At 33.9% G+C, this 20,363-nt stretch overlaps 1 protein-coding gene across 4 annotated transcripts; it reads right to left on the reverse strand.

The window, feature by feature from the left end:
• Positions 1–723: 723 nt before the first annotated feature.
• LOC123704755 (putative uncharacterized protein DDB_G0282133) lies at positions 724–19,896 on the reverse strand. Of its 4 annotated transcripts, none has more exons than XM_045653234.1 (13): positions 19,631–19,896; positions 19,001–19,153; positions 17,992–18,135; positions 17,335–17,466; positions 16,246–16,377; positions 15,788–15,835; positions 9,342–9,430; positions 8,216–8,386; positions 7,224–7,354; positions 5,805–5,885; positions 4,142–4,284; positions 1,234–3,052; positions 724–1,203 (listed from the first exon to the last, which is right to left on the reverse strand). In XM_045653234.1, exons 1-13 carry the CDS (start codon positions 19,841–19,843, stop codon positions 983–985), a joined length of 3,477 nt encoding a protein of 1,158 aa, XP_045509190.1. In that variant the 5' UTR covers positions 19,844–19,896; the 3' UTR covers positions 724–982. The 4 variants fall into 4 exon arrangements, with proteins under 4 accessions (XP_045509190.1, XP_045509191.1, XP_045509189.1 ...); XM_045653235.1 differs by having other exon boundaries at positions 724–1,083; positions 1,204–3,052; XM_045653233.1 differs by having other exon boundaries at positions 724–3,052.
• Positions 19,897–20,363: the final 467 nt, after the last annotated feature.

A 20,363-nucleotide genomic window follows, 5' to 3' on the forward strand; every position in this document is an offset into this window, starting at 1 on the left:
AAGAGATAGCATATATGTGATTTCTTATGTGCGTGCGAGATAGATTTGACTTTGATCTGCAAAACTATTTGATACGGTTTTTATATAAAAGTGTATGAAACTTAATTTCATAATATGTTTATATGCTATATATCAAAATTATATTATATCTTAGTATCTATTATCTTATTAATTTATTTTATTTGAGGTTAGTGACATAATAATATTTTAGTTTATTTCTAATGGGGTTTGGGGAAAATGAATTTAATGACATTTCTATACAAGCAAGTAGGCTTTATATTTATTAAAACTTCGGCGATTATTTGCGATTATCATATAAAAAAATAATAGTTTGAGTTCAGGTTAAAATTTGCAATATTATTAAAAAAGATGCAAACCGCAATCTTTCTTATTCTTGTAAAATATGCTTAAAACTGTGTTTGTTTTTCTTCAAACAAACGAAATATTGTTCCATCTTTTGTTTCCTTTAAAAAAAGATGCAATTTCTTTTCTATTTCTTAATAAAAACAAAATCCCTTTTTCCACCAAATGCAATATACCCCATATACAGGGTGTTCCACTGTTGGTATACTAAGCTCAAAGGTTATAGTTTTGCATACGCTGAGTACGTAAAAAATACTTATAAAATTCCAGACGCATTCTTTTTTTAAATAGATGAATTCTTAAAACTCTATGTGTACACCCATAACAAGCAACACACCCATCTTTGCCACCAGCACGTGAGCTATCGTTTAAGATTATGTTTTCATAGAAAGAAAATGCTCACATTAGAGAAGTGGTATATGCCGGCTAAGCGAAGCTAGAGATGAAAACATGGATTTTCAGGAAAAATTTAGCAAAACATTTTTGACGTAATTTTGTTGTTTAAGTATTTTTTTTACGTGATCAGTGTATGCAAAACTACAAGTCCCTTCGCGCTTAGTATACCGATAGTGGGACACCCAGCACCCTTTATATGTATATCTAACTAATAACTATACATCTATTCATCCAATGTAAACTCTCCATCTGATATACTATCCAAATCATTTTGTCCTTTCGTCAACAAATCATCAAGAGTTATTTTGTCATTTCCATCATTATCTTGATTTAACTGATCGTTTAAATCGTTATTTTGATTTAACAGATTGTTTAAATCGTTATTTTGATTTAACAGATTGTTTAAATCGTTATTTTGATTTAACGGATTGTTTAAATCGTTATTTTGATTTAACGGATTGTTTAAATCGTTATTTTGGTTTAACTGATCGTTTATATCGTCCATAAGCTTATTATCATCAATGTCAGTATCGCTGACGTCTTCCAAGTCGTCCATATTGAAATTGTCACTGTCAACATCACCATTTTTGTCAAATTCGTGAATATTTTCCGTATTTTGACTAATTTCTTGCGTGTTGTTTGCGTCAATTTTGTCGGAATTCGCGGTACTTTTTGTATTGTTTGTCTCAACGTGGTCAATTTTGTCGAAATTACCGTCTGTTGACGCAATTTTATTTGTTTCTGCTGTTTGATTTGTATTTGCACTAATATTTTCTGTATTATTTATGTTCATTTTATCAATATTTGTATCACCAATCGCGTTTTCACTAATATCTTCTGTTTTTGAGTCTTCTTGACTTACATTGTCTGCACTGTTTATATTATCACTGTTATTTTTCGAATCATTTGATATTTCACTGTTATTTTCTACCACATTTTCTTTAACACTCGTATTTTCTTCATAATTACAAGTATTATTAAAATTTTCCGCACTGTTTATTATATCACTACACTCTTTAACCGTATTACTGATTTCAACGCATTTTATGTCATTAACAGCGTCTTCAACCGACTTATCACTTGTATTAGTTCCACTATTGCTTTTACTACCTTCTAAATTGGTGTTTTCACTATTATTTTCATCACTATTTACACTAAGTGCTTCTACACTATTCACGATATCATTTATACTTGTAGAGTCTATGCTTTTTGCATTTTTGGATAGATCTTTAGTTACTATTACATTTTTACTCGTATTTTCCGCATTTTCTGTATTTGATTCATCTTTTCTACTTTCTTCTTTCTGTTTAATAGTATCTTCATGACTATTAATATCTGATTCTTTTAAATTTTCATCTATACTTGTTTTTGCTGTATCATAATTGCTGACGTCATTTTTAATTATTTCTTCATTATTTTTAGACACAAAATCATTCATTTGTGCACTATTTTCTTCAGTATCTAACCTTAAATCAGCATCTTCACTATTATGATTACTTTCTTCACTTTGATTTTCAGTTTGATTTAAATTAACTGATGTATCATTTTCTCCATTTACGTCTGTATTGGATGATTCATTTTGTGTTTTATCTTTTGATTCATTACTTACATTTACATTTTCAACATTATCATTTTTAACTTTTTCTTCTAATTTTAATGTTGTATCTGTATCTAATAGAGTTTTAAGTTCATCACCTTTTAAATTTTGTAAAATTGACGTTTCTGCTATACTATCTATGCTATTTGTTGAAGTTTCATCATTAACATCTTTATTAAAACTTAAGCTACTTTTTAAATTACTTGTGTTACTTTGTACTGTATCAAATTCATCGTTAAAACTCGTTCTATCGCTATCATAGTCCGTCTCTTTCTGACTGAATACATTAAGTATTTTAATACTAACGCTGTCTCTTTCACTCTTATCATCGCCCAAATTGTGTATAATACTATCGATGTCCAGTCTAAAATCATTATCAACTTCACTAGTATTTAATATCGAATCGAACGCGTTCTCCATTTTGACCTTCCGTTTTTTCTTCGGCACTTTTCCCAGGAATTTCTCGGAGAATATTGTTTTTAGCGCTATAGATGATAGACTGTCGACTTTTCGTCGTTTTTCTATATAAATGTCTGACTCGTCTGTGCCAGAATCAGAATCCCAATGTACATACTCTTCTAGTTCAAACGAGTTGGTAATATCATCACGAATGACGACCATTTTGTCTTCACTGAGTAGGGACGAGCGTTGTGTGTTTTGGTACGGGTATACGCAGTTTTTGTCGAGACCGTATGGCTGAAAATAAAGAGATAATTATTAGTTTATCTGTTAAAGTATTATAGAACGATGTTTATACAGGTATTAAATGATCTATGGTATAGACAATTTTTAAAATCGTTTTGGCTATTACTTCATCAGTATTTGCTTTGACATTAGGAAATATCTTTTGCAAAGTTGAAATATCTTTTGCAAATCTTTTACATTTGGAAATATCTTATAGGAAATATAGTAGGAAAATATAATACCGCATTTCAGTTAAAATAATGTGAATTTTACCTAAATGAATTGAAGCTTTGTATGTTAATCTTAATATATATAAATCTCGTGTCACAATGTTTGTCCTCAATGGACTCCTAAACCACATAACCGATTATAATAAAATTCGTGTGTGTGCAGTTCGATCCAACTTGAGAGATAGGATAGTTTAAACATGTAGGTACCACGGGCGAAGCCAGGACGGAAAGCTAGTAAATAATAAATTTTTTATCAATTTTGAGAATCTTGAGTTATCTTTCAAAGTATAAAAAGTAGAAAAACATGTTATAATTGAAATTTGAATCAAAAAATTATACATCTTTTTCTTATTTTACACTAGCTTATTGCCTGCGGCTTCGCCCGCGTTTTCAAAGAAAGACCCGTATAGTTCCCGTTCCCGTGGGATTTCCGGGATAAAACCTAGCCTTTATTACTCGTGGATAATGTAGCTTTCGAATGGTGAAAGAATTTTTAAAATCGGTCCAGTATTTTTTGAGCCTATTCATTACAATCAAACAAACAAAGTTTTCCTGTTTATAATATTAGTGTAGATAACCCAACCCTACCCTATACCTAGTATAAAAAAATAAAAATTGAACCGATGTCAAAATGTATCACAAATCTATATATATAAAACTCAAAGGTGACTGATATAGTGATCTATCAACGCACAGCCCAAACCACTGGACGTATCGGGTTGAAATTTGGCATGCAGGTAGATGTCATAACGTAGGCGTCCCCTAAGAAAGGATTTCCCGAAATTCTTGCGGGGACGGGGAAAAACGGGGATGCACGTACAAAGTCGTGGGCGGAAGCTAGTTCTAATATAAACTATTATACAATACTCACACAAACAACACGCGACACGTCAAAGTGTCCATTATCCCGCTCCACGAGTAACGGATCGCATCGAACCGTGCGAACTTGTAACGGTTTCAAACGTTTCCTTACTGACGGCTGTATCACTGTTGTTGATGAAGTTGTTGATGTACCTGTAAATATATTTTAATAGTTTACTAGCTTACCGCCCGCGGCTTCGCCCGCTTTGTCTAAAACCTAATACATTATCTTAATATATATAAATCTCGTGTCACAATGTTTGTCCTCAATGGACTCCTAAACCACTTAACCGATTATAATAAAATTCGCACACCATGTGCAGTTCGATCCAACTTGAGAGATAGGATAGTTTAAACATGTAGGTACCACGGGCGAAGCCGGGGCGGACCACTAGTACATTATATACTAAAACCTTCCTCTTGAATCAATATATCTATTAAAAAAAACCGCATCAAAATCCGTTGCGTAGTTTTAAAGATTTAAGCATACAAAGGGACATAGGGACAGAGAAAGCGACTTTGTTTTATACTATGTAGTGATTTACTTGCTAGTACACGCGTAAGAAAGATTTTCCTTTTGATAACTGATATTCCAGAGGGATTATCAGTATAAAGAGCAGGGTTAAGAATTTTATACTAGCTTTCCGCCCGCGGCTTCGCCCGCGTTAAAGAAAAACCCGTATAGTTCCCGTTCCCGTGGGATTTCCGGGATAAAACCTATGTGTTAATCCAAGTTACCCTCTATATGTGTGCTAAATTTTATTGTAATCGGTTCAGTAGTATTTGCGTGAAAGAGTAACAAACATACACACACATACATCCAGCCTCACAAACTTTCGCATTTATGTTTATTTTTAAAGACTTAAAAGAAGGAAGTCTCAGCATGATAAGGAAATAAAAAAACATGTGAATTATGTTATTAGTCAGTTCAATAAAGAAACGAATCTTCAATGGCGGCCAAAGCTGACTTTGACAGATGGTAGGATCAGCAAAAAAGAAAATAAAAATAACGTAAATTGATAATTATTTTATTAATTATTTCAAATTGTTTGTTGACAAACTTTTTTGTTATTGTATTTGTGTATTTATATGAATTATCATATTTACGTATACAGAATGTAATAAAATCCCCATAATACTTTTCTTACTGAACAACTTTTCCCAAAGAACATATTTTGTCAAATTCCAATAAAACATTATTTACTTTCGCAAATGCATAATTGTCATTGTAAATTTATGATAAAAGCTATTATAGGGAAAATCTAATACATTGTAGTGATTTTATTTTTCCCTTTTTTTTTGCATACCGTACGGCCGTGTGCGAGCGAGAGGGAATGATAAGCGCCGCCATTGAAGATTCGTTTCTTTAAAGAACTGACTAATACATATAAAGCAATGGTATTTATAATCTCACAGTGACATATATATTCGATATCTATATATGTACTAATATTATAAAGCTTGTTTGTTTGAACGCGCTAATCTCAGGAACTACTGGTCCAATTTGAAAAATTATTTCGGTGTTAGATAGCCCATTTATTGAGGCTAGGCTATATATTATCATCACGCTACGACCAACAGGAGCGGAGCACTGCGAGTAAAACCGCGGGGCGCAGCTAGTCCTTATACAGATATGTGCGTTAATTTTTATCAATATTAAATGAAAAACTTACGTTTTTTACACCTAGCTATGTGTCCGTGAATACTCGCCATACTTTTAAATGGTTTATTACAATACTTGCATTCCACAGTCGCTGAAAATTTAAAAAGTAATATAAAATTAATAAATCATTTATATTTAACTAGTGGTCCACCCCGGCTTCACCCGTGGTACATATTTCGCAATAAAAGGTAGCCTATGTCCTTTCTCGGGTATCAAAATATCTCCATACCAAATTTCATGCAAATTGGTTCAGTAGTTTAGGCGTGATTGAGTAACAGACAGACAGACAGACAGAGTTACTTTCGCATTTATAATATTAATATTTAATATGCCCATGGTATTTCCGGGTTAAATATATAAAATAAATAAATATTTATTTTGTTTTAAACATGGTATTAAAATATGGTGATACAATCTCCATCTCCATATACAGGGTGTAATAGTTAAGTGTGCACAGGCGATTATTCCATAACTATTGCAGATATCAAATAACTTTAAACTGATATTGAAAGCCCTTAACGATATAATAATATATTATATTAATAGGTGTTTGCTCTGTGTCTGTGTGTTAATTATCTATATAAGTATTTATTTAAAACTAGCTTTCCACCCGCGGCATCGCCCGCGCAGTCAAAGAAAAACCCGCATAGTTCCCGTTCCCGTGGGATTTCCGGGATAAAACCTATCCTATGTCCTTTCTTGGGTATCAAAATATCTCTATACCAAATTTCATGCAAATTGGTTCAGTAGTTAAGGCGTGATTGAGTAACAGACAGGCAGACAGGGTTACTTTCGCATTTATAATATTAGTATGGATTATATATTATGTATGTATATCAGCCATCTGGTTTCCATAACACAAGCGAATGCTTAGTTTGGGATCAGATCGTGCTGTGTATGAAAATTGTCCTGAAATATATTTATTACTTGAATATTTACTTAATAATAGCTTTCCACCCGCGTTTTCAAAGAAAAACCCGCATGTTTCCCGTTCCCGTGGGGTTACCTATCCTATCGTATGTATTAATCCAAGTTACCCTCTATATGTGTGCTAAATTGCATTCTAATCGGTCAGTAGTATTTGCGTGAAAGAGTAACAAACATACACACACACATCCATCCGCACAAACTTTCGCATTTATAAATAAATAAATAAATAAATATTATAGGACATTATTACACAAATGGACCTAGTCCCACAGTAAGCTCAATTAGGGCTTGTGTTGTGGGTACTAGGCGACGATAAATATAATATTTAATAAATACATATATAGATAATAACACCCAGACCCAAGAACAAATAATTGAGTTCTTCACACACATATTTGCCCTGACCGGGGATCGAACCCGGGACCGTCAGCTCAGTAGGCAGTTACTTTACCACTGCGCCAACCGCGTCGTCAATTATAATATGAGTAGGATAACTTACTCTCTTTGACTTCAGTTTCTTTAACATTACTTGTCCGTTTACTTTCCGTCACACATTTGTGCCGATCTAATTCTCTGCTCGTTGCAAATGTCTTTTTGCACTTGTTGCATTTATGTATTATTTTTTCAGGTCTGAAAATAAATTAAAGAGTTAAATCTATTTGAAATTGTTGACAATATTTAAAGTATTAAAAATCATTTGATAGAATATATTATTGCATAAATAAATATATTTTACTAGCGGTCCGCCCCGGCTTCGCCCGTGGTACATATTCACGTTTTCTCTACATAAGAACCATCCTCGTACTTCAAGGAATATTATAAAAAAAGAATTAACGAAATCGGTTAAGCCGTTCTCAAGTTATGCACTTACCAACACATTTTGGTATTCATTTTTATATTATAGATATATTGTATCACATCAGTTAAATGTATTCATTATTGAAGTGAAACTTCATTAAGCGCGTTGAGAGTCAAATTTCTATATCGCGTCATGGCAATACCGTCACGTCATGGAGTAAGACGACGTTGGTATGTTTGCATCTTGTCAAAAAAGTTTCACTTCTGACACCTGTGCTCGGCACACACGCTCTTTTTTACAAAGATATAAAATTAAAGTTAAAAGTGGATTAATTATTAATATATTGTCAGTACATGTGCAAAATAATAGAGTAGACGACGCATCTGTTTATCTGTTCAGGATAAGCTCAAAAACTAGTGCACGAAGTTAAATTCCAGTTTCACCAATTACAAAAAATACAATCAACTTGAAAAACATCTTTTTATGAAGACAGTTAACAATATAATAGAATATACATAGCGATAAAAACAGAGCGATGTGCCGAGCATACATGTCAGAAGTGAAACTTCATTGCGAGATACAAAGATTCCAAAATCGTCGCCTTACTCCATGACGTGACGGTATTGCCATGACGCGAATTTGAAATTTTACTCTCAACGCGCCTAAAGGAGTTTCACTTCAAAAATACTTACACTTTATGCGTCCTCATGTGATTGTTCAAGGACACACCAATTTGATATTTCTTCTTACAAATCTTACAAGGCACCTTGTTATTCATTATTTCATCGTCTTCATCGTCGTCATCGTCGTCATCATCCACTATATCATGACATGATGTTCTCGTCGCTCTAGTTTCTACTATTCTGAAATAAATAATACAATTTTGTACATTTTTAGGGTTCCGCAACGAAAGGGTAAAACGGGACCCTATTACATTGAGATATACATATGGAGACGACACCGCCCACATCACTTATGTTCCGCTCAACATACGCCATATGGCGTAACTGCACGCTCATTTTACATTTGTTTTAAAGTGAAACGCATCAAATATGCCTTCGTGTGTGTTACGATATTGCACAAATAATACAAATAATACGGAAAAGTGCAAAGGAGTAACTTTTCATCGGTAAGTACCTAACTAGATAATAATTTTTAAAACTTAGTTCGAGCAAAAAAATGCACCCCGCGCCGCCATCAGATTTTGTTCGTGGTGTCTCCTCCATACGTAGTAATATTATCTCAATGCCCTATTACTGAGATTTGCAGTCTGTCTAAAAGGCTGTATTTCATGAACCGTGAAAGTTAGACACTTTAAACTCTATTATAAAGCTGAAAAGTTTGTTAGTTTGAACGCGCTAATCTCAAGAGCTACTAGTTCGATTTGAAAAATTCTTTCTGTGTTAGATAGCCCATTTTTCGACGAAAGCTAAGGCTATATAATAAATCATCACGTTAAGCCCAACAGGAGCGGAGCGGAGTAAAACCGCAGGGCGCAGCTAGTTATAAATAAATTGTAAGCCGGAAGAAAATCTAATCTTTAAAAATAACAATAAAAATTGCATTTGAATGTTACAAAAGCAATCTATACTAATATTATAAAGCTAAAGAGTTTGTTTGTTTGTTTGCACGCGCTAATCTCGGGAACACCTGGTACGATTTGAAAAATTCTTTCGGTGTTAGATAGCCTATTTATCGAGGAAGGTTATAGGCTATATATCATCACGCTACGACCGACAGGGGTGGAGCCACGGGGGTGAAACCGCGCGGAGCAGCTAGTATAATATAAATTTAATTAATTTCCATGTAGTTACTAACTTGACTTTCTTTGGTTGGACATCGGATCTCTTCTGAACTTCCTTCTCCCTTGTCCTCTTCAATGTATTACTTGATGAACTATCGTCCCTCTAAAAGTTAATTTTAATTAAAATTTGTTATGTTTAAGGTAGGGATGTAAAGATACATGATTTTGCCGATACGATACCGATACCGATATTTGTAATATAATATCGGCGATACCGATACCGATATCGATGGCTTGGTAGAAAAATAAATAGTGAATTATGCATAAAAGTTACCAACATTTAACGAACGTCCGGAACGAGGCTGAAAGATCTTCTGCTGAGGTCAACCTTAGGTTGTTGGGCAATATTAATGTTTTTTTGGCGCTTCCTTATTCTAAGGAAGCTAGATTTATTTATACAATTGTTAATTTAGGTATTAAGCGTAGGTAGTTGATTTTTGTAATGCCAATGAGGGTGGCATGATCATGTCTGATCAAACCCTCCTTAATAAAATAAAGATTTAAAAAAAAAAAAAAAAAAAAAAAAAAAACATTTAACAGAGACACAACTGTAAATCGTATTCTTTTAAATAACAATGCCAAATCAAAAAACAAGAATACCATTTATTTTAGTACTAGCTTTCCACCCGCGGCATCGCCCGCGCATTCAAAGAAAAACCCGCATAGTTCCCGTTCCTGAGGGATTTCCGGGATAAATCCTATCCTATGTCCTTTCTCGGGTATCAAAATATCTCTATACCAAATTTCATGCAAATTGGTTCAGTAGTTAAGGTGTGATTGAGTAACAGACAGACAGACAGACAGAGTTACTTTCGCATTTATAATATTAGTATGGATTATTATTTTGCAAAGTCAGTTAAACTTTAAGTTATACTCATACAATCAGTTCCTAATAAAAGTTTACTATTGGTAGAGTTTTTTCAAAAAACAAAGTGCGCACGCGCGGGCGGCCTCCCGCATCGAATATTGGGCGCGGTTTTTTGAATTGTTCGATATCGGTATCGGTTGTTTTATAATCGGCGATACCGATATATCGGCGTGCCAATTATATCGGTATCGGTATCATCACATCCCTAGTTTAAGGGTTCTAAAATTATTATCAACTAGCTTCCACCCGCGACTCCGTCCGCGCGGAAAAATTAAGAAAAATTTAGATTTATTTTTTTTCTACGTATTTTTCCGGGATAAAAAGTATCCTATTTTATGCCCAGGATAATAAGGTATAATTATACCAAGTTTCATCGAAATCGAACCGTTAGTTTTCACGTGATGCCTGAACATACAGGCAGACAGACAGACAGACAGACAAAAATTTTTTTAATCACATATTTGGGCTTGGTATCGATCCAGTAACACCCCCTGGTATTTATTTTTTCAATATTTTCAATGTAGTCTTTGACGATTCACAAGTTAACATATTGTGTTATGGGTGCTTAATTTTTTAAATCATTAAAATAGTTTAAAGTTTACGTTTCGACTTGCAGTTACAATATATTTTTAGTATAAACAGAACATTCACGATTTCAGATTGTGTAGTGATAAAAAACATTTCGTACGAACTTTTAATTCGTTTATAAAGTATTAACATTATACAATAGTAACTTTGTGTGCGGGCAGTTAGTAAAATAAAAGTGACGGTGATGAACTATTATAACGCGTATATATCCGCGCAGTTTTAGCATCTGTACGCATTGCCTGAAGAGCGAATACGGCTTGCAGTTGAATTATCATTGTGAGTCTTTCACTGCCGTTTTGTCATTGATTAAACAACTTAGACCCGTCAAATGCTTTGTGAACCCAGTTTGCATCTGTGAGGATTAATCAATTGGATTAATTGTTGTCAGTAAATTATTAATATATTAATATGGATAAATTGAAATGGGGATGTTGTACACCAGCTAAAGACAACAATGACAAATTTATAAAATGTTTAAAATGCACTAAAACCTATCATTATGCATGCATGTCGTTGGATGAAGCTGTATTTAACTCGGAAATGCGTGCTGTTTGGAGTTGTCCTGACTGTGTGCGTGCAATACCCAAATCATCTAAAAATGATAGCACACCGGTACGCAATATCACTACAACAAGGGGGAGTAAAAGACAAGCCCTAAATTCTCCACCCATAGACAAATCCATGTCGTCTTTTACCCGGAATGATATTCGTGAGGTGGTGGAAGATGTTATCAAGAGTACCATGGCCGACATTTTCTCTACGATGCAAGATAATTTAATGAGCGCTATCAACAAAGAGCTAAAGCCTATTAGATTAGAATTGGCCACAATTACTGACTCAATCAATTTTATTAGTAACCAATACGATGAAATGAAAAAAGATTACGAGATTTCTAAGGTAAAATTAACCGACCTGGAAAAACAAAATACAATATTGAATAATACTATAGAAGATTTATGTGTGCGCATCAATCAAACGGAACAGCAACTTCGTCAAAACAATATTGAATTGCAGTGTGTACCTGAACGTAAAAACGAAAATTTAATAGATATTGTTGCACACTTAGGAAATATCCTTGGCTGTGACTTAAGTTCTGATAATGTCCTTCATTGCACTCGCACAGCGAAGACAAAAACGGAAAATCCTAGACCTCGCTCCATAGTTGTTCAACTATCGTCTGTGCGTTTGCGCGATCAGGTTATTGCTGCTGTCTCTAAGTTTAACAAGGAGAACCCTCAAAGCAAATTGAATACTGCCCATGTCGGTCTAACGGGTAACTCCCCAATTTTTGTCAACGAGCACTTGTCACCTGCTAACAAATCTTTGCACGCGGCGACAAGAATTAAAGCAAAAGAAAAAGGATATAAATTTACCTGGATTCGTAATGGCAAAATTTTTATAAGGAAAAACGAGGGTTCTCAATATATTCAAGTTAAAAATAAAATATCGTTAGACAATCTTATTTAGGTGTAACTAGTTTGATAATATTTATTGTTAACTTAATTTAAAATTCGATAGTTTAAATGTATACTATCAAAACTCAAGAGGCTTAAGATCAAAAACTCATAATTTTTATCGTCAAGTGTTGTGTAATAATTACGATATCGTGGTTTTAACTGAGACCTGGTTAAATAGTAGTGTGGCTAGTAGCGAGCTTTTTGATCCAAGATATATAGTGTATAGAAGAGATAGAAATGATACTAGATTCAGTTTCAAAAGGGACGGTGGTGGCGTACTAATCGCTGTGTCGAGACAATTTAGTTCGCGTAGAGTATGTGGGTGGGAGACAGACTTGGAAGATCTTTGGGTTCTTGTCGATTTGCCCTATTCTAAGAGTAAATTTACTCGGCAAATAGCTTTCTGTGTAATTTACTTACCGCCACCTGTTAACCGTTCTATGCTGGACGGGTTCCTGGACAAATGCAGCGGTATATTAGAATGTAATCAAACTTGTGAATATTGTATACTTGGAGATTTTAATATGAGTAGTATAAATTGGGCTTTACTGAATAATGTTAGCAGTGATTATGTTGTTCCTGAATTAGGTCGCTCCTTAACTGACTTTATGCATACAAATAATTTAACACAACATAATTTTATTTTAAATACATCTGGTAAAATTCTTGACTTAATTTTGAGTAATTTGCCATCCTGCACAATCAAGCAATCCCACGATGCCTTAAGCAATATTGATGTCTTGCATCCGCCCCTAGAAATTGATATATTATTTATGCGTGATAATAAATTACATTTTAATAATAATAACCCACAATTAAATTTTCGACGGGCAGACTATGATGAGATACGTTCAAAATTAGCACTAATCGATTGGGATACTATTATGAGTAAACTTGATAACGTCAATGATATGGTTAATTTATTTTATGCAAATATTCAAAAAATAATACATGAAACGGTGCCCTTAAAAAATAAACCAAGACATAAATATCCGTCGTGGTATGACCGTTCCTTGATAAATTGTTTAAAAGAGAAAAATAAATTAAGATGGCGTTTCAAAAATTACAAAAATCCCCGCGATTTAATTGAATTCAAGTTGATTAGTTCACGCTGCAAGCGACTGGCATCTGTCTGCTATAGTCGATATTTGGAAAATCTTCAAAATGAATTTAGTCGCAACCCAAAAATTTTTTGGAGTTATGTTAAATCGAAACGTGGCGGTACTGGTGCTTATCCGGCTCTTATGACTGACGGTGAGGTGACAACTTCAGATGGTTCCCATATCTGTGAGCTTTTCTCTTCATATTTTGGTTCTATATATACAAGTGATAGTGGAGACACTTACAATAGCTGCATAAACTCTGACTATTTCTTTAATATTAGGAATAATAGTCCATTATTAGTGCCACCACAGATCGATAATGATACAATTTTGAAAAAACTTAAATCACTCGATAAAAATAAAGGTGCTGGGCCCGATGGAATTCCCTCAATTTTTGTGGTTGAATGTTCTAAACAGTTGACTGTGCCTCTCTCACTTATTTATAACAGATCTCTCAAAACTGGATGCTTTCCGTTATATTGGAAATCAGCCAAGGTGGTACCAATACATAAGTCAGGCCCTCAGAATTCTATTCAAAACTATAGACCAATTTCCATTTTGTCCACATTTGCTAAAGTTTTGGAAGCTTTAATTTGTCCCTTCCTCCAAAATCACTTCAAATTGTTCTTACATGATGTCCAACATGGCTTTGTACCTTCACGATCAACAACAACCAATCTTGTAGATTTTTGTGAAACTTTAATTGAATCACTGGATTCACGGAAACAGATTGACGTTGTATATACTGACTTCAGTAAGGCTTTCGACCGGGTTAGTCATAGTGTATTGGTTGCCAAACTGTCAGCTTACGGTATATCCAACATATTTTTGGAATGGTTTAGATCATATTTATCTAGTCGCAATTTTTTTGTGGTGGTCAATGGATTCAATTCATCTTGTAAAAGAATTACGTCTGGTGTTCCACAGGGCTCTCATTTAGGGCCTCTTCTTTTCAACTTTTTCATCAACGATATCGTCACTACCGTGAAATCATCGAAATCTTATCTATATGCCGATGATCTGAAAATATCTAAAGAAATTAATTCAATAGAAGACTGTATCAGACTTCAATCAGATCTCGAGAGCATTGCTTCTTGGTGCCAAAATAATGGCATGGAATTAAATTCAGATAAGTGCCACTTTATTACTTTTTCACGAAAAAGCACTAACGTCGCGTACACATATAGTATCAATGGCACTTCTCTTCAAAGACTGAACCAAGTTAAAGATCTGGGCATTGTTTTTGATGCTAAGTTAACTTTCGTTCCTCATATAGAGTACATTACCTCCCGGGCATATAAAATGCTAGGATTTTTAATTAGAAATATAAAAGTATTTCGGGATAATAACTTAAAAATTTCGCTATACAACTCATTAGTACGAAGCATTTTGGAATACGGATCGGTGGTTTGGAGACCTCACTATGCGACACACATGTTAAGAATAGAGCGAATTCAAAAAAGATTTGTTTGGCATTTAATTTATTCAAACGGACTATCAAGAAATAGTTTGCGTTCCTATACTAATAGACTGGAATTTTTCAAAATGACTTCTTTAGAGGAACGACAAATTTTAATCGATCTTATTTTTGCATTAAAATTGTTAAATAATAAAATTGATTGCCCTCAACTTTTGAATAAAGTAAATTTTCGTGTCCCTAGTAGGTATCCCCGAAAGCAAATTGATCCACTTGTTCCACCAGTCCGTAGGTGTAAGTTCGGAGCCAACTCTCCTATTCCAAGACTGTGCAAGATGGTAAATAAATATGGTGATATCATTGATATTAATAATACCTCTCTCGGAACTGTTCGTAAATTGTTTGTATGTAAGCTTAATGTATAGCATGTAGTCATAGTTATTAAAAATTATATTATGTTCTTAGCCTTATGTTCTAACACCAAAATAGTAATTTATTACAGTTATGTGTTAGTATTGAGACGCAACTACATATTTATTGTTTTTATTATATACATTTTCCTTTGTTCTCTTTATAATGTAATGTTGTTTTTTCTCTTCTCGCTGTTGAGTTTACAATTAAAAATTGTCAGTTTGTGTAATTTATATTTGCATGTTGTGAATACCTATAATTGTTTGTTACATTTAGAAGAATACAATAAGTCTGTAATTAATAATTAATGAAACAATGTAAACAAACGTTGGTATTTCTAATAAATAAATAAATAAATAAATAAATAAATGTACAGAATTGACCCTTCTACAGATTTATTATATGTATAATAGATAAACATTAAAGAATTATCAATAAACATTAAAGAAATACAAATATATTAGCTAGTTTCTGATAGACCGCTATAATTGAAATTATTGGTGATAATAATTATTTTAAACGTTTTATTTACATTTTAAATTAATAAACATTATCAAAAGACTTAAATGAAATAATAATCTTAATCTAATTAATCTTAAATGAAATACAATCTTACCCTTTTCAATATTGATTTTGGTTCTGGCTCAGGTGCTGGTTTCGTTTTCTGTAAAATGCATGTTAAAACATAAATTTAACAAGTGATAACTGCGTTAAAAACAAGCGACTTCAAACTTGCACTTGCAACATTTACAAATACAGACAAAAATGCTCATAAAATAAAAACTACTGGGCCTATCCGAATAAAATTTTTTGGGACCAATTCGACACCATCCCGCATCGAACAAAAAAAGAATCACGTAAATCGGTTCAGAAACCTAGGAGTAATCGGTGTACATGCACAAAAAAAAAACATACCGGCCGAATTGATAACCTCCTCCTTTTTTTGAAGTCGGTTAAAAATAATTACAGTTATATGGATATTCAATTATTGATATTTAAGATAAATCAGCTGTTTTCAACATACATTCCTACAAACTTTAGCAATTTATAATATTAGTAGCATTTCTTACTAACCTGAACTCTTTCCTGTATTTCCTCCGTTTTTGTATTACGTCGACTCATAGCTTCCGCTTTCTTGATCTTATCCGATTTTGAACTATTTAACAATTCCCGCAGTTCTCTGCTCAGACCTTTCAACTTTTCTTCCTGTAAACATCAAAGAAATTGAATTATATGATTATATTGAAAATTGGAATAAAAAAATGTTGTGTGGTTTTATGAAACCACGGTAAAAGTGAAACTTAGGCACAAAATTATCGTATTTGTACGATAATGACTCCGAACACTGCTTTATACCTACTCGGCAGCCGACCGTCACGCGACATGCGCTACACAGACCAAAAAGTTTGAGACGATGTAATAAAAGTTTCACTTTAAAATATGTTGCGTAGTTTTAAAGATGCATATATATAGGGATAGAAGATGGCAGGCAGCATTTGTTTATTATACTATGTATTTTATGGATATAAATAAACTAATATAGTAAAAAAACACACACACTTAAACTGATAAATTATTGACTGACCGGTTGGCTTGGTTGGTACACTGCCTTCCAAGCCAGAGGTTGTGGGTTCGATCCCCAACCGGGGCAAATATTTGTGTGATGAACATTGATGTTTGCTCTGTGTCTGGGTGTTAATCCATACATATATTATAAATGCAGAAGTAACTCTGTCTGTCTGTCTGTTACTTGATCACGCCTAAACTACTGAACCAATTTTCATGAACTTTGGTATGGAGATATTTTGATACCTGAGAAAGGACATAGGCTACTTTTTATCCCGGGAAATTGACGCAATCCCGGAAATCCCACGGGAACAGGAACTATGCGGGTTTTTCTTTGTCTGCGCGGGCGAAGCAGCGTTCGGAACGGAACGGAATTTATATAATAACTAGCTGCTCTGCGCGGTTTCACCCCCGTGGCTCCACTCCTGTTGGTTGTAGTGTGATGATATATAGCCTTCCTCGATAAGTGGGCTATCTAATACTGAAACTTGAAAGAATCTTTCAAAACGGACCAGTAGTTCCCAAGATTAGCGCGTTCAAACAAACAAACTCTTCAGCTTTATAATAGTAGTATAGATAAATATATCCGGAACTTACTGGAACTTTTTCCTGTATTTTCTCCGGTTTTGTATTATATCGACTCATAGCTTCCGCTTTCTTGATCTTATCCGATTTCGAGCTAATTAACAATTCACGAAGTTCTCTGCTGAGACTTTTCGGCATTTCTTGCTGTAAACATCAATAAAATCTAATTATATTACTAATATTGAAAATTGGAATAAAAATCAGTTAAATAGTTTTAAAGATCTAAGCATACATAGGGATAGAAGATGGCAGGCAGCATTTGTATTATACTATGTATTTTACAGAAAATAAACTAATATAGTTAAAAAAAACACACTACAATTCATAAAATTATTGTAGTCACAAATCCTTGATAAGTGTACAAAGTTTGAATTAAATCTGTCCGTTTAGAGTGGGTCAAAATCGAGTGTAAAGGAGTCGGTTACATACAAACATACAGGTGAAGCTAATAAAACATCACTACATAGTATAAAGCAAAGTCGCTTTCTCTGTCCCTATGTCCCTTTGTATGCTTAAATCTTTAAAACTACGCAACGGATTTTGATGCGGTTTTTTTTAATAGATAGAGTGATTCAAGAGGAAGCTTTTAGTATATAATTTATTAGGTTTTAGACAATGCGGGCGCAGCCGCGGGCGGTTAGCTAGTACAAAAACATATAACATAGTAACCTTTACTGGAACAACAGGTTTCTTTTTAACTTTAACATCCTTTCCTTTAATAACTTTTCCCTTTTTCTTTGTATTTGATGTGTTTGTCTCCTTTTTTACATAAACAGGTTCTGTTATACCGAGAATGCAATCGCCTGCATCTGGCTGAAAGTACAAATGTTTTTAATTAAAAAAACAAAAATAATTAATAGTTGATTATATCCACTTTTATAGATGTACATACATACTATAATAAATGTTTTCATGACTTAAAAAAGGTTTATTGTTGAGTTTAAGCAAGCTAATATCAGGAAATGGTTGAATTTAACATTTATTTATGAAATGAATAGTCTTGCAGAAACAATGTATCCTTCTAGTAACAAAATTATGTTCCAAGCCCAAATAAGTAATTTTATTCAAACACTTTGCATTTGCATACATGTGCTTTTAAGGTCTCAGCACACATATGGGATCGGAAAGGGATCGTAACCGTAACGCCTTTCGCCTCGCTGTCAACCAGGCGTCAACCTACCATATGCACGTGACGAAAGCGTATCAGCAGCGCCTGTACGTCAACTCGGCTACGGCTAGGCGACACAGGCGTTACGCCTAAAAACGGTAACTACGGCAAGTCGTAGCAGGCAGACACGTAAGCGCGTGGACGGAGAGACGTAAGCGCGGGGACGGAGAGACGTAAGCGCGGGGACGATGAGCCGTTAGCGCTGGAATTGCAAGTTCGGAGCCTGTTCCGAGGCGAGGCGATTACGTTACTATTCCGATTAGTGTGCGTTGCAGTAGGGAGTTTAATACAAACCATTCTGAACGGCTCGAGGCGATACGGTTACGATCCCTTTCCGATCCCATATGTGTGCTGAGACCCTTAACAGTTAAAATAGTAAAAAGGTTGAAGTATAGATGGTAATTGCTTTTAATAAAAACATTTGCATTATTCTAATTTCTCCTTATAACTGTGTAGATTTTTGTAGCGGAGAGGAGAGAAATTTTATATTATTTCACAAGTACAACTTACCGCATCTCTAACCAGTGCTTGCGGAGGCAGCCCCAGCCGTAACCTTGTTCGTTTGTTTGTCCGTCTGCACATCTCTAGGAAATCATAGAAGTCCGATATCTTATCGACGCACAACTCACAAATCAGGGGAGGCATTTTATCATCTTGAGATACCTGGAATATAAAATGAATAGAATAACATAATGAGTAATATCAATTTATTAATTTTCAAAATGTTAAAAGAATTTTTAATGTCCTAGAGGAGGTTGAAGAATGTTTTTAAAATCAAGTAACAATTTAAGTGTTGTGTACTACTAAAGTGATAACAAAGTAATATTTTTGTATGATATCTAATGGATGAATATAGACCTCTTTTCTGACCTCATTCAAGTTTTATGACAATAACCTACTTTAAAAAAAAATCTTATTTGCTTCTGCCTGGGTTAAACAGGTTCAATAGCAAACAATAAATAAACAAATAGATCTCATAAGTGAAAAATATTCTTTTTATTGCGTTTCTTATAAGAAATAATAGATAATCGAATCAAATTGACGGATAAACATTAATGTTTTTACGAACTCAAAACATTTCACAAACATACGTAGAATTGAGTCAATATTACATGAAACAAGTATTGTAACATCACTTGCCTCAATTTGAACGCATTCCCGTATTTTGTCTTTTAATTCCACGTCGTCTGTAGTTATGTTCACTACATTTTGTATAATTGGCATTTTATACCCCGCTCCGCCGCCGCACAGGCGACATGATCGATATATTTCATAGATCGCTTCTTTCTCAGCACTAGTTTTCACAAAACAATCCATTTTTACATTTAAACACTTATTTTTACGTTTATTCATTGGAAAATATCAGAAAAAACATTTTGAGTTTCTTGCTTCCAAGTTTGACAAGTGGTCAAATGTCAATCATCAATTCAATGGATCAAATGACAGCTACATTGCCGCTTGGCGCTTTCTCTCAATGTGTCAAAAAAATGTTGCCATAAAATTAAATGTTTTAGAGGTTTACCAAGAAGACGCGCGTAGACGCGTCTGTCTGCGCCTTAAATAATGATGCCAGTATCAATTAATTCAAATTTCTCCAGAGTTGGGGAAATAGATGTAAAAAGTATTTTGTAAAAAACGGCTGCTTTGTTCGTATTTGTGTTTCATCAGGCCCTTTAATATAATAAGGTTTGTGAGCACAGTGGCAAGGAGGCAACCCGTTACATTTATCTAATATAGTTTCAGCCAATTTACTATTTGAAAAAACTGCCTAAAAATTTCAAATATTCTTTGGTCTAATTATCGTTCCGAATCAATCGTATTTTTAATAATTAATCGAAGCAAACACATAGTATAAAGTCAATATTATTAGATT

Source organism: Colias croceus, chromosome 30, assembly GCF_905220415.1.
Source record: "Colias croceus chromosome 30, ilColCroc2.1".
Lineage (NCBI taxonomy): Eukaryota > Metazoa > Arthropoda > Insecta > Lepidoptera > Pieridae > Colias > Colias croceus.